Genomic DNA, 15,516 nt, shown 5'->3' with positions numbered 1-15,516 from the left:
TCTGTATGCATTTCTACCCTACCTAGTGAGCACCTCACTCTGTTACTTCTCAGCTGTACGGGGACTCCCCCTTCTGAGGTTCCATTGAATCCTATGGCGGCGCGGCCAATGCATTTCCTATGGCGGCGCCGGCCCTATTGAATCCAACTGAGTCGTGAGCCGCTGAGATTTCTCATAGCCTTTAGCAGCGGAGTTGCTCCATTAAAAGCCTATGGCGGTGCCGGCCCCATTGATTCCAATGGAAGAGTGAAATGCAGTGATTTCTTTTAACCTATAGCGGAGAATCCTGCATTAAAGTTAATAGATTTTATCTTGGTTTTGTTATCTCCGGTTCTGGGGGTCATGGAAGGCTGAAATTTGGTCACTATGGCAAGGGTCCTCCGGCATGAGGACCTGGAAAATTTCTGCCCGCTCAGACCCACAGAACGGATTATTTTGATATGGGTATAATATTAAAATGTTAAACTGCATCCCTGATATTTCTAAGCCCGCGAAAGCCACTGGCCCAGAAGGAATTTTAATGGCCACTGGGCATCAGGATGTCTGAGGGAAACCCAGTGAACAAAGGCTCCCCCACCCTGATTAGGTATTCTAGGGCGGAGTAGAGCAGAACATGGTTACCTGTGTAAAGTGTTGTGTTTCACACCTCTGGTCGGAGTTTCCCGGGATAGAATCCCAAACGGCAGACTAGGAGATGCCAATTTTTCAGTGTGGGGTACAGGAAATGGGACTCTGGCCAGAGGATTGTGCGCATGTGCCAGTTACCTGGAGGCAGGTACCAAAGTGCTTCCCAGGTTAGCTGGCACAAGGTAATTGGGTGCAGATAATTGTGAACCAATGTCTGAGACCCAATGTTAGGGATAGAGCCAAAATCCTATACAGTAGAGGCAGCGATTATTCTAACAAAAACCAGTGGCAATTCCCCAAAAGACCCAGGTACACCCAGGTACAATCTGAATACATGCCTTAAACTTTCCTTAAACTAGCCCCAGCATTTCTGCATTGATTAATGGCCTATCAGATTAACAGCGGGGGTCCCTGGCAGTCCCATTCAAACTGAATTGGACTGCCAGGGATCCCTGCTGTGTTAATCCTATGGGTCGTTAGTCAATGCAGAAATGCCTTAAACGTGCCTCAAACTAGCTGTCAATGATTGGACTTCGGCTGAAGTGGATCCCAGTGGCAGGAACAGCAGGGAGCGAAGTCAGGAAACAAGCAGGGGTCCGAGGCAGGCGGCAGGTAGCAAAGTCAGGAAACAAGCAGGGGTCCGAGGCAGGCGGCAGGTAGCGAAGTCAGGAAACAAGCAGAGGTCGGCAACGAGGAAACTGGAACAGGATGATAGCAATAGCTAGCACAGCAGTAAACACAGGAACCTTTCAGAAGCTAAGGAACCAGTATAAACAGGCAAAGAGGAACAGGAAAGGGAGGTTTATATAGGCAGGCTGGGAGGTGGAGCACAGGTGCAGAGGTGTCAGGTATCAGAGTCTGGAATGTTCCTTAGTTTAGCAGCAGCACTCCCAGTGGGCAAGTATAGGTACTGCAGGCTAGAACCAGACATTGAGAGTGTCAGCAGTCCCGGTGGCCAAGCATGGGAACGCCAGGCTAGAGAATATGACACTAGCCCAGAACATACCCAGAACATATCCTGAATGTAACCCGGCTAGTTTAAAGCAAATGTTAGAATAAGCGTTGCCTCTACTGTGTAACTGATTGTCAGCTCTATGCCCAGTGTCTTCGTTACTACAACTGAATGTTCCCTGATGCCTGAGGAATTGCTAATCCTGTCCTAATTACTTCATTGACCCTTTCCCACGTAAGTGTCCATATTCTGTGTGTTATTTGTACAATCCTGTGTGTTCACCCTATCTCTAAGGAATAAACCTTATTTATCATATCATGGTCGCATTCAATTCAACCCTGTGATTTTGGTGTATATTATATCCCTGAACAAGCTTCTGTGACACAGGCACCCCATAACGGGGCCTGTATCTCGGGAAGCAGGGGTCCCCAGACCTGAAACCAATGCAGTTCAGCTCCGGAGACCCCTTGCACATATACACTATGAATAACATTTTTATTTAAAAAAAAAATTTATGGCGAGATTTGCGCAGAGAGAGTGGCGGATCTCTCTGCTGCATGCAGATCTCGCCAGGGGAGCCCTTCTCGGCAGGCAGACTGTCTCTCCCCAGCTACTCGCCATTTAAAAAATGTTGCTCTCGCAAGTATTCGGGCCTTCCGGCATACTGTGAGAGCAACTCACCAAAAACATGGCGAGTTCAAACCCCTGCCGAAAGTGCCTTTTCGACGATTACTGCATAGACCCCTTTGTTTTTTTTCCCCTACCGACTCTTCCTTATTTTAAGGAACATTTCCTGATTTTGCTACCTTTGAATAACATAATTGAATTTTTTCCGGGTTATGAATGTTCAATTTTTTTATATTTGTGCACTGCATGGTCAATGATTACTTTACATGCTCGCAAAACTACAAGAGCTTTACAAAAAAGGACAAGACAAAATGTTTACCTGTTGGATGATGTCCCACATCTTAAACTCACTGTGTATCCCAGAAAAGTCTGCTTTCACTTCAGTATATGTGTCATTAATAATGGCCAAGAACATGTTCTGCAAAAATATTAATCCATGTTTTATAGAGGTAACATTATACATAAATGAATGTGCAGGCATATATTTGACACTATTTTAATAACACTAAACTATAATTTTCTCAAAGAAAGTATATTCTTACAGCTAACCCACTGTGGATACCATTACTTTTTGAGGCACTTTAAACTGTGCCAAGTCTAAATCTAAATACTAATAAAACACATGAAACTGTGGACTCAAGCATCCTCCAGGGCTAAAAAAAAGTCAAAAGTACATGTGTTTTACAAACTACATACTCTGTAACTACACGGAGCTCCAGGACCATTTATTATATAGCGATAGCCTTTTTTGATTGTTAATGGTTATTCACGTAAGTTGACAATAACAACAGATAATGGATATTAGAGTTTAGTGGTAGTTGTATACAATGAAGAAAAAAAATATGAAACTACAGTAGTTGCACAGTAAGGGAGATGTTTTGTAAGAAAGACAGATCAAGTCCATTATTCCTAAAGTAAATGATGTCAAACTTTACATTTACTGATATGGGACTATGCAACAATACTAACTACTTTCTGTGTCAATTTTTTTTCCTAAGTTTTGAACAACCAATAATTTGACTAGTAATATATGATGTAAAATTAGTACATTTTGTTTCTGTTTTAACAACACATTCCTTTAAAGCATATTTATATTTATATATTTATACAGTATGTGTAGCAACAAGTTATTTGACACAAATAATTTAGAAGCAACAGTATGTAATGTTTACAGTAATGGTATATGTATGTCTGTAATTTCAATACTTATTAAAAATAATGTAAATATTTACTACATAGGGGCCTATTCACTAAACAACTTTGATAAGTGCATTAATGCTGTTAAGTGCCCTTAAAAGTGATATTGCATATGTAGCTATTCACTGTAACATTGATTACTTCAAGACTGGATACGGACCCGCAGGGAAGAGGTAGTGAGTAGTATACCGACCTTGGGTTTGGATCAGAGGTCCAGTTTCGAAGTCGAGGAAGGTGGCAGGCAAGGGGTAGTCAGGTCCAAACGAGAGGCAAGGACAGACAGGCAAAACAGAGGCAAAGGTAGAGCTTAGACAGAACAAGATACCAAATACTTTGCACAGGCAAAGTCCAGTAGCAACTGCCTGCTATTTAAAGGCTTGAGGCAGTTGCTAGCATTGAGAAACAAAGAGAGGCTGTTTTTCCTAGGGCAGGAATTTCAGGAAGCTAAATGGCCACTGTAGTATCAGTGTGGGTGTGAGGTCATATCCTATCGGCAGCCACCTTGGATTTTCAGACAGATCCCTTATATTCACAAAGCTTCGATATCATTGCAATATTGCAATAAAACAGCTTTTTAACGAGCTATAACACTCTGACTATAACAAGAGTAATGCAGTAGCTGAAAAAATGCCCAAGTGCGCATTTTTTTGCTAGTGTAAGGAATCCGTTCCTGGGTTTGGCTGGAGCTCACTCCTGCAGAGTTGGTGAGCTCTCAGACAATCCTCCCCTTGGATTTGCCAGCACTATCATCTGTGCTTGCAATCACTGCAGCTCTGTCTCCCTGCTCTGGCATTGCAGGAATTCCCACAAACCCCTGTCTTGGGATTGGCTATCTGCCCTTCTTATACTGGGCTCTCCCAATTCCTCATGGCTGAGCATAAACTAAGATTCACTTGGTTGTAACTGTGTTTGCCACAAACACTCCTGCCTTAACCTTGTTCCTGAGACCTGCTGAATTCACCCCAGGTAGAGGTCTGCTTCCTGGTTCCTGTACTGAAGCGCTGGATCCCCAATGCTAGTCTTGCCTTGTTCCTGAGACCTGCTGCATTCACTCCTTGCAGAGACCTTAATCATGGGTCGCTCCCACTCCTCGCGCAGAGGCCATTCCCACGCTTCAGTTGCAACGCTGAAGCGCTTCGCACCTGCCTACCAGTTGCCGAACTCCAACTATGACCCCGGCTTGTCCGTGGATTACCCTGCCTTCTCCAACCATGAACCGGCTACGATTGACTAAAAACTGAGCAATTCAGAACCGGCTTAATGGTCTAAGGTCGGTGTATTCACATCCTCACCTTAGCCCTGTGGTCCGGTCCCGGTTTGTGGTGAGCACGTACGTTACAGCTTGCAACTGCTTTTAACTAAATTCCGATATGCATATCGTACTCTAAAAACTTGCATTCTTTTCTCGCAAACTAAAGGGTGGCGAAATCGGAATCGTGATGTGCAAATCAAGGAGTGTCAAAGGAGACCAGGGTTTTTAATACCTTTTCCTACCAGGATTATCTGATTGAGCAAGACACAGCAATAAAATAAATTGTAATTTATTCCAGCAATTGACATACTGATGGAGCAACCATTATTCGAACACATCACGGCGCCGATTTTGAGTTTTCTGCTGTTCCCCACGCAGCATGAACGCGGCCAATCGCCCCAGGCACCCGCGCTTATCGCGGATGTTTTGTTTGAATTTCATGGATTCTGTTTCTTCGTTTGCAATAAAATGGATGAATTGTAATGTGTACAGTATTGTGCTACTGTGCTACTGTTTCAATTTCATGTTTTTAAAAGCCAGAACACTACAATTCATTTTTCTGCACTCACCGCGCTCGCATCTTAGTGCGGAAAGGCTGGAATTCATCTCGCGGTTTCAAATCGGGATTCCGATGTACATGATGCGTTAAGTGATCGAATAAAGGCTGTTGCATCAGTATACACAAAGTAACACAATTTACCCTGAAAACACACTTACTGGGAACGGGGCTAATGAAATAAATCTTCTTTAAAATGAAAAATTAACAAACGACCTCTGTAGGAGACCTTTCCAATGACCCGGAGGTACTCGTGAAATTTCTAGAACGCAATTCGGCATGTAATCCCAGCCACGGCTGCTACGTCCTCAAAAGCGGGTCTTAGAAAATGTCTTGAGTCAAAATCTTTGAAGCCGGCTTGCGTATATTTTTTATAGAGCATCTTTGAATTTGCCGCTGATGTTTTGGCACTTGGAATCTGAGGTCCTGATTGGCTGCAAGGTTTCTTATAGCTTTTACAGTCCCATTCAGAAACTACTACTGTACAAACAATCAATGCGTGGGAATTTTCCTGCTAGCCAATCACCGATTTGCTGGTATACTGAAGCCGGGTGGGCACCGATTTTGATTCTGCTATGGGGCATGCGCCAACCTAGCACCTCTGCCCCTTAGCATATCAAGCCCATCAGCTGTCCAGGCTCCGCAGATTCTGGGGAAGGGCAAATTGTTGCCAGATAGCCCTTAGTTAGCCCAGGACGGAGGTACTCAGGTATAACTACAGTACCCCTCCTGTTCTAACACCTTGGCATCCATGAGGCTTTCAACTACAGTGTCACTGGAGACCAGCACTTTTAACAAATTTATACCCGGATCCTTTGATTGAGCAAAGCGAAGAGATAAAATAAATTGTAATTTATTTCCACAAATAACATACACACTATGTTACACAATTACACTCAAAATACACTTTCTGGGATGGTGGCAAACGAAAAAACTTCTTTCCAAAATGAAATCTTGGGAACAAATGTCTCTAGGAGCAATTTCCCAGGATTGGGAGTTGCTTGCAAACGGAGCTGGAAACAGTCTTTAGTCAGTGGTTCCGCTCACAACCACTGTTACTCCGCTGGAGCTGCTTCGTTCGATCTGCCGCAGTAGTATTGGATCTTGGAACCTTAGTTCTTATGAACACTTGAACCTTGTTACGATGTTATGAAGTTTAAAAATAAAGCTTAGCTGAATCTGGTTCCCGATGGGCTGCACTGATTCTTATCCACAGGCCATTGACACCTTGCGGCCAAACCCCAGACTAAGGGGCGCCAGAAAAAGGGTGTATCCTAAGTTGCATGGGTGTCAAGCTGACACATGCGCTTTGCAAACCGGAAAGCCTTTTTGCCCGGTTATGCAACCTGCGGTCAAAACGGAGATTGGTGGTTTAAATATTCCCACGGCGGGGATTAGGTGTACATGTTAAGGATAGACTGGTGAACCCTATAACTGTGCCCGCCGGACTATCCCCAGGGTGATCCAGATACGATTCATGATGTGACTACGCTTTACGCAGGAGTTCGTTCAAGTACAGCGGTAGTGGTTCCAAGATGCAAGGGGTTAATAACATCGCAACCAAGCATTTCCCCCAAACTTTGGAATTCATTAGCCCTAGTGACTCCCGAACTAATTCCTTTGAACTTCAATGAAATTCTTAAATTTTGGCAAAGTTATTAGATCAACAACTTGCGATCATGCCAGGTGGACTTTAAACAGAGACTGCATTTCTTGCACTTTCTTGCAAAGGACAGTTTATTTAGTTTCCCCATCCCTGTAAGTGTTGTATTAAGGGTATTCTGAATTGTCATGTGTTTGTCTAGCAAGGAAATAAATCACAATTTATTTTGCCTCGTTGTGTTCAATCGAGAATCCCAAAATATAAAAAGTGTTGATAAGTTCTGGTCCACCGTGGCAGAGACTACCAATACTGATGCTTCTGTGCTTCAGTATGTGGTAGATCTCAGAGACTGGTAAGATATGCTCATGGTGTTGGCACAGGACAACCTTAGGGCTGCTCAGACCAAGCAGAAGACTTGGTATGATCAGAATGCCCGTAGCAGAGAGTTCATCCCAGAACAGCAAGTACTTCTTCTCAACCCTACTCGGGAGAACAAATGAATGGATGCCTGGTCGGGACCGTACCCGGTACTCCAAAAGATGAATGAGTGCAACTATGTTGTACAGGTAGATGCTGAGACAAGGAGAATGTGGCACAGAGTGTGACATCGGTGCTGGCCATTTGTAGATCACCGATATGGGATCAGGTGAGCAATGCTCTGCCAGATCTCATAGGGGAGGCTAGGCAAGCGGGTACTGTAGAGCAGGTTGAGATAGGGTCTCAGCTGAGTGCCAGGCAGAGAGCAGAAGCCAGAGCTATGCTAGATCAGGATAGGGTTCTGTTCACGGTTGAGCCGGGCAGGACGCATATCACAGACCACCCAGTGCTCACAGGTGATCTGCGCCCTCTGCATAAGTATGCTTACAGATTGTCAGCAGAGATTAAGGGCAGTATATAGAGGGAGGTAGAGGAGATGCTGTCCCTAGGGGTAATTGTACCATCCCAGAGACCTGTAGTCCTGTACCTAAGAAGGACGGGACCACCCGGTTCTCTGGGGACTACTGATAGCTCAACGCTGGGACGGTGTCAGCTTAAGGATGGCAGAAGTCCTCTACCTAAGGCATAGGGTTGATGGCGGGCACCTCAAACTAGAGCCAGCAAAGGTGGAAGCAATAGTGCAGTGGACCATTCCCAAGACCAAGAAGCAGGTAATGGCTTTTCTAGGCACCGCAAGCTACTATTGGAAGTTTGTCCCCCAGTAAAGTGCGATTGCAAAACCCCTTACTGACTTGACCCGGAAGCGACAGTCTGTGCTGGTACTCTGGTCTCTTGCCTGTGAAGTCTCCTTTCAGGCACTGAAGACTGCACTGGCCAGTGCGCCTATTCTAGCTGCACCAGACTATACCAAAAATGTTTTGGGGCAGACTGATGCCTCGGACTATGGCATCAGCGCTGTACCCAGCCAAGTGGGGGAGGAGGGCAGTGAACATCCAGTGGTGTATCTGAGCCACAAGTTGCTGCCCAGGGAGGTGGCTTATGTCACCATTGAGAAGCAGTGTTTGGCCATTGTGTGGACTCTGAGAAAACTTCAGCCCTATCTCTATGGTCGGCCATTCACTGTGATCACGGACAACAACCCGTTAAGTTGTCTTCAAAGGGTGTCGGGCGAAAATGCCAAGTTACTGCCCATCTGGTTAACCCTAAACCATGTTGGGACAGAAGGGGTTAAATTGGATTGCCCACATAACACCATGTTTTCCCCTACACTACCTCTATTGTGAAAAGAAAAAACAAGCGCAAATAAAATCACAACAAATCAAAGGTAAGACAAATGATATACTATCCTTAATGAGTGCAGCTCCTGACGTAGAATTCAAACCAAATTCAATCAGCAAACGAAGGAGAAACATGTGCGCAAATCACATCAGGACATGGAAAAGACAGTAGAAACACAAAATAGTGCAATATTGTCTACTCCAACAAAATAGCTTCAATGTTGGAAGTTCTATAGAATTTGCACTCACGTGTTTAGCGTGTAATTAAAGCGTTGTGGTTGTTCAAAGTTACCAACTTATGTCTCCAGACAGGTAATCCAGATCCACATAGAGGGGGGGAAATTCCATATACAAAAAAAGGGGAAAGCAAAATAGTATAGTACTGTTTTTAATATTAAAAACAAAGTATTCCACTTACATAAGTGCCTTTCTTTATGAGCATTCAGACCACCCTGGGTCATAGGGTCAGACAAGGTATTCACAGCAACAGCATCTGCTCCACGGCCGTCACAGCAGGTACTGGGCTGATTAAAGTTGTCCTCCACTCTAGATGTCATCAACAAGGACTCCTTAGTAGTCACTGATATCACCCAACCCGCGTTTCCACATCGAAGTCTTCATCAGGGGCTTATCCGATGGAGACTTTGCAGTGGAAACGCGTGTTGGGTGATATCAGTGACTACTATATATACTACTACTATCTATATATATATATATATATATATATATATATATACATATATATATATATATATATATATATATATGTTCCTTACCGAGTAAATCCAGGATCCCAAGATCACAAGGCAAGAAGAAGACAGCACACTCAGGAGGTACAAAAAAAAGCGTGTATTCAGTAGAAAAACTGGCACATAAACCCGACGTTTCGGTCCTTGGCACAGGACCTTTCAGAGTGCTCTGTACATAATGATACCTGACAAACATATATACCCACCACCCATCAACAAACAGATGCCTGATAGGCTAAACCATGATGTTAAACAGCTGTAGACACTAGCTAATCAAATACGACATCAGCACTGAGCAACAGTGGTGTCGGGTGGCGTCTCACGTATCTTAGTAACCATTAACAATGGCGCACATGCGCAACATACGTCACAACTACAAATAATAAATATATAAAGGTAATTGCTAGAAAACACGAGTGTTCAATGCGTATGCTAGGTTTCCACGAATAAATAGCAAAGCATATGTACGGAGCATACCATGACATTACATAATGAAAATATCGACTGTAGTGACTATCAATTAAATACCGGCGTCAGCACAGGGAAACACAGTGTCGGATAGCGTCTAACGTAACCAGGTAACCACCACTGCAAAGCAACAATGGCGTTTTTCAGCATGCGTAACAACAAAGAAATATAAAGAAAATTCCTGAGGGACGCAAGCGACCAATGTGCACACTGAGCTGACTCGGATAGGCAACCTAACACATAGGAAGAGCATCACGTAACATAACTTGTTGAAAATAAATAGATAATTACCCAAAATGTCACGAAGACACACACAGCAGCTGCAATCACAATATAAATAAAGCAAGCGTGATAGTGCATGCGTGACTAACATAATTATTGAACAAGTGCCATAACATCAGATAGCCATAGTAAAATAGGGAAAAATAATGAGGTGAAAGACAAAAAATAAGGGACGGGAAGGGAAGTGTTCCTTGGAGTCCCAAGACACATGAGGAGTGAACACATAAAAATAAGGCAGATAGACAGAAGACTGGACCCAAAATGAAAGCAGAGGCATACCGATATAACATCACTGTTAAGTGCAGTGGGCAAAAAGATATTAGGCAATAGAAAGGAGAATAAACAACAAAATAAAAATAAAATACAGACACGACCAACAAAGAGCTAATGTGGAAGAACCACAAATGTGCAAAAAAATGCAAATCATGCAAAAAAGCAAAAAAATACAAAGATTATGCAAAGCACAAATGCAAAAATAGCAAATCAAAAGAAAAACAAAAAAGCAAAAAATGGTATACAAAAATAAAGACAATGTGCAAAAAGAGTCCCATATGTCAACTTTGTTTTTTGGCATATTAAATAAAACATCCTAGGCGAAAATCTTCATTGAGACCGTGTGGTGACATTGTTCTTAACTCATAGATCATGTTGGCCTCCAGTTGAAGCAGCAACTTATTCCTATCCCCCCCACGTGAAGATGTGTTGGCTTGAAAGATAGGCATACACTTCAGTATGGATAAACTATGTTTGTGTTGCCTGAAGTGTCTGGCCACTGGTAGATGTTGTAGGTCATCCCCGTTGTCAGTATCCAACAAAGCTTTTCTAATGGTGGACCTATGAATGGCCATCCTTTCCTTAAACATCCGGCTTGTTTACCCTATATAATAGAGTCCACAGGGACATTTGATGAAGTAAACTACAAACCGTGTCTCACAGTTAATGTAAGATCTGATGGGAATAGGATACCCATTGTGGGGATGAGAGAAAGATTTACCAGTCTGCATGAAGCTGCAATTAATGCAGCCATGGCATTATATATATATATATTTATATATATATATATATATATATATATATATATATATATATATATATATATCTATATATATATATATATATATATATATATATATATATATATATATATATATATATATAGATATATATATATATATATTATATATATATATCTATATATATATAGATATATATATATATATATATATATATATATCTATATATATATATATATATATATATATATACACACACATATATTTATATATATACACACACATATATTTATATATACACACACACACACACACACACACACCAACATACCTGAGCCAGAAGGGGAGACAGGACAGAGGGAACCAGCGCCACCAAAATCAGCTGAGTGGAGGAGGGGAGGGGGGGCAGTTTAGCAGAGCGAGCAAGGAGGGGAGACAGGACAGAGGGAACTAACAAATTGTTCAGTCAGTCAGTCGGGGGAACGGAGCAGCAGCGGGGAAGTTTTTTAAATGGACTGATACCTGGGTTCCCCTCCACAGCGCTTGCGCAATTGGTCAATCGGCTTCCATAACTCCCCCCCCCCCTCTCCTTGATGCGGCGTCATGAAGGTGAGAGAGGCAGATTGACAGCGGAGTGCTTCTCTGCATGGGGTCTGCACAGCTAGGCTGTGCAGGACACAGAACAGAGTTCTTGGAGGGGGAAGGTAGGGCTAGACTAGATCAATATTAAATTCGCCACACTTAGCCTGCCAATTCACCACAAGTGGCAAATGGCGATAGGGTTGCCCATCTCGGGTCTAGAAAAGTCCGGAGTTGAAAAGCCTCAGAGACCAGAGGTGTTAGGGTTGCCGGGATATTTGTAAGTACCAGATACGGTGGGAAGTATGGGCGCTTCACACTTGGTAGCCAAACCCCAGACTTACTTTCGCCAGGTAAGAGGTTGGGCCCGGTCCCGGTATGCTAAGTAGCTCAGATGTGAGGTTAACACATGCTCTGTGCAAACCGGGAAGCAACTTCTGCCCTTCTTGTAAGGTACTGGCAAGTCTGGGATAGGTCGGAAGAGCTGTTCCCATGAGAGGATTGGGTGTGTATGTTAGGAATAGGACCCTTAACCCTATAAGAATGCCTGCAGCCCCTCCTAGTCAGATTTATCTAAGCTTTACCAAGAAACGTCCAAGTGTTAGCTTCAGCGGTTCCGGAGTGTGAGGGGTTAACAACATTGTAACCAAGGATCGTGCCCCTCTTCCAGAATTCGTTTGAGCTAAGGATTCCCAAACTAATCCTGTAAGGTCATTATGAAATCTTTCCTTTCGGCGGAGATATAGGGCTGGCAAGTTGCGCCCCTAGCCAAGGACTGTTGCACGGCTCACATCGCGCACCCACTTGCATGCATGCCGGGGTGTCGAGTGACTTTGTTTCGTTTCGTGGACATTTTATTTAGTTTCCCCATCCCAGAAAGTGTTTATTTACTGTAATTGTGAAGTATTGTGTGTTTATCTTAAAAGGAAATAAATTACAATTTATTTTACCCACCTTGAACTGCTCAGTCCAGAATCCCGGTATTAATTTTTTGGTAAAACATGATCTACCGTGACTGCACCCCTCTAGGCAAACCTTGTGGCAGTGAGAGGGTTAACCAGTCCAATAATAAAGGTATTATGCCCCGCTACACTACCCTTATTGTCCCCTACACTACCCTTATTGTCCCCTACACTACCCTTATTGTCTCTATTAAGAAGCTAGCTGCAGTTACAATGAACGAATGAACTATGTGCTAACTGTATTTGCTTAAAACCAGAGACAGAACATAAAACACAGACAGAGTTCAGTGCACATCCAGTGAAACCCATACACGGTACAGTGCCTAAATATATATATGTATAAATATCTATTAAATAAAATGGTCTTTTAGTTTAACATTTTTGGCCAAAATTGTTGTAAGCCCCTTAGCCACTGCACGGCAGACCACAATTTCAGGGGTCCCTAACACTAATATAAATTCTTAATAACCTGTGCAATGCCAGGAAGAATGATTTATAATAAATCTGTCAATATTAGTTGCAAAGTTTTAAGTCTGATTGAAGCTTTTATTCACCTGTTCATTACCAGGAAAAGCACTCTGTATTAGATTTGTCACAACCAAACTGCAAGTACACTGGCGACACACTTTATTCGAGCACGGCTAGTCCCGCGAATTCGGGTATACTCGGGTGTATTCAGGTTTCTGATAGTTTTCTGCCAGAGTGCATTGCGTTCTTTTCCGGCAGGGATTTAAGCTTTTTATTCCGGCTTGCTGAAATACTGCAATGCCGTGAAAATACACATGGTGGCGCTTGCGAGCTGTTCTCTGTGAAGCCGTCCCCTATAATGAATTGTAATGCAGTATATATACTGTGTATATATATATACTGTATAACAACAACCCCTATAAGCCCTAACATACAGTACTGTACACAAACAGTACTGTATACTGTATGCATATACATAAATGATACTACTGTATGGGCGGCGGGGGCGTGATGTGTTTGCAGCAGAGAGAGATCCGCTGCTCTCTCTCTGCGCAAACATCGGCACAATAAAAATTATTTGAAATACATTTTTTTTGATAGTGTAGATGTGCAGGGGGTCTCCGGAGCTGAATCGCGTTGGTTTTAGGTCTGGGGACCCCGTGCCCCCCGAGATACAGGCCCCTTTAGGGGGTGCCGGTATCCCTCTGCGTTTAAAGGCCCCGATCACGTGACCGCGGCCTGTAAACCAAGCAGAGCAGAGGGATACCGGCACCCCCTAAAGGGGCCTGTATCTCGGGGGGCACGGGGTCCCCAGACCTGAAACCTGTGCGCTTCTGCTCTGGAGACCCTCTGCACATGTACAGTATCAATAAAACACATACAATATACAGTATAAATAAACACTCGTTCTTTACCTTAGCGTCTATGCGCTATGGTAAAGAAGCATCATTTGTGTATTTTAATAATATTGTACAGTGAGCAGGGGGTTCCCTGAGCCAGAAATTAATGCTCAGGGACCCCCCCTGCTCCTGATAAATATTATTAAAAATACGGAAAATGCTGCGTCATTACCATAGCGGATAGCCGCTAAGGCAATGAAGGGGTTAAGGCATAATAAACAATTAATACATTCAATACATATTTTTCACGTCTGTGTTAAAACTCCCTGCCTTCTCTCTAATCTATGTAAAAACCCCTCCCCCTTTTCTCACTTTTAAAACGCCCTGCCTTCTCTGTAATCTATGTAAAACCCCCTCCCCCTATCCCCCTATTGTGTGTGTGCGTTAAGCTTCCCTGCAATCTATGTAAAAAAAACTCCCCCTATTGTGTGTGTTAAATCTGCCTGGCCTGTGTTTCTGAGTGCTGAGTGCTCTGCGTTAAAGGCCCCGATCACGTGATCGCGGCCTGTAAACCAAGCAGAGCAGAGGGATACCGGCACCCCCTAAAGGGGCCTGTATCTCGGGGGGCACGGGGTCCCCAGAGTTGAAACCTGTGCGCTTCAGCTCTGGAGACCCCCTGCACATCTACACTGTGAATAAAACACACACATCATTAAAGAATCATTCTTTAGCTTAGCGGCTATGCGCTATGGTAAAGAAGCAGCATTTCTGTATTTTTAATAATATTGTACAGTGAGCAGGGGGTTCCCTGAGACAGAAATCTAATCTCAGGGGACCCCCTGCTCCTGCACAATATTATTAAAAGTTCAGAAATGATGCTTCATTAGCATAGCGTATAGCCGCTAAGGTAATGAAGGGGTTAAGGCATAATAACTAATAAATACATTCAATACACTACCCACTACCCATGGCAACCTCCGCTGCTGTACAGTAAAACAGAGAAAAAAATTAACACTTTCAAAGTAATGTCCCCTAACCCCTTAATCACCATAGCGGTTATTAACTGCAACAGTCATGAAGGGGTTAACCCACCATCACCCACCGCTCGGGACGCCTACTGTACATACCCTCCCACTCTAACCCCCCACCCCGTGAGGCCTAACCACCCTCAACCCTCACCCACTAACTACCCACAAGGGAGGCCTACCCACATACCGTTTGGGAACCCCCCACCCCCCACCCCCAGTCCCCGCAATCAAAACAATGCACAGCCCCACAATAAACAGCATTCTATTTATTAAATACATTACCCACCCCCTGTGCCCCCCCCCCATAAATACAAGATTTATTCTTTTACATTCAGGGTCCATAACGCAGCCCCACGCTAGTCCCCGGTGGGCTGGCAGGGCACCTGGACAGACCTACAGTTTACCAGCAGCATTCCACAGGTTCTGGAGGCCTGCTGGTTGATCCTGCCAGCACCATAGCCCTCAGGTGGTCTCCTTGGGTCACTGTGGAACACAATTGGGTCCCCACGGTAGGCCCAAGGATGTCTGGGAGCCCCGGGTCAAACCCACAGGTGTCTGCGGGGCCTCGGGTGGTTCCCATGGGGGTCTGGGGAACTCAC

The 15,516-nt window shown here is 43.8% G+C and overlaps 1 protein-coding gene across 3 annotated transcripts in view; it reads right to left on the bottom strand.

Moving 5' to 3' along the window:
- PKD2L2 (polycystin 2 like 2, transient receptor potential cation channel) overlaps positions 1–15,516 on the bottom strand; it is a 1,160,187-nt gene that overhangs the window by 335,700 nt on the left and 808,971 nt on the right. For all 3 annotated transcript variants that reach the window (XM_075601557.1, XM_075601558.1, XM_075601559.1), the window contains one exon: positions 2,526–2,624. In XM_075601557.1, the coding sequence (XP_075457672.1) occupies positions 2,526–2,624 (99 nt within the window). The remainder of the gene's footprint in view (positions 1–2,525; positions 2,625–15,516) is intronic.

This window comes from Ascaphus truei, chromosome 5 (assembly GCF_040206685.1).
Source record: "Ascaphus truei isolate aAscTru1 chromosome 5, aAscTru1.hap1, whole genome shotgun sequence".
In the NCBI taxonomy this organism is placed as follows: domain Eukaryota; kingdom Metazoa; phylum Chordata; class Amphibia; order Anura; family Ascaphidae; genus Ascaphus; species Ascaphus truei.
The sequence above is the reverse complement of the archived record's forward strand: the minus strand, read 5'-3'. Positions and strand labels throughout refer to the sequence as shown.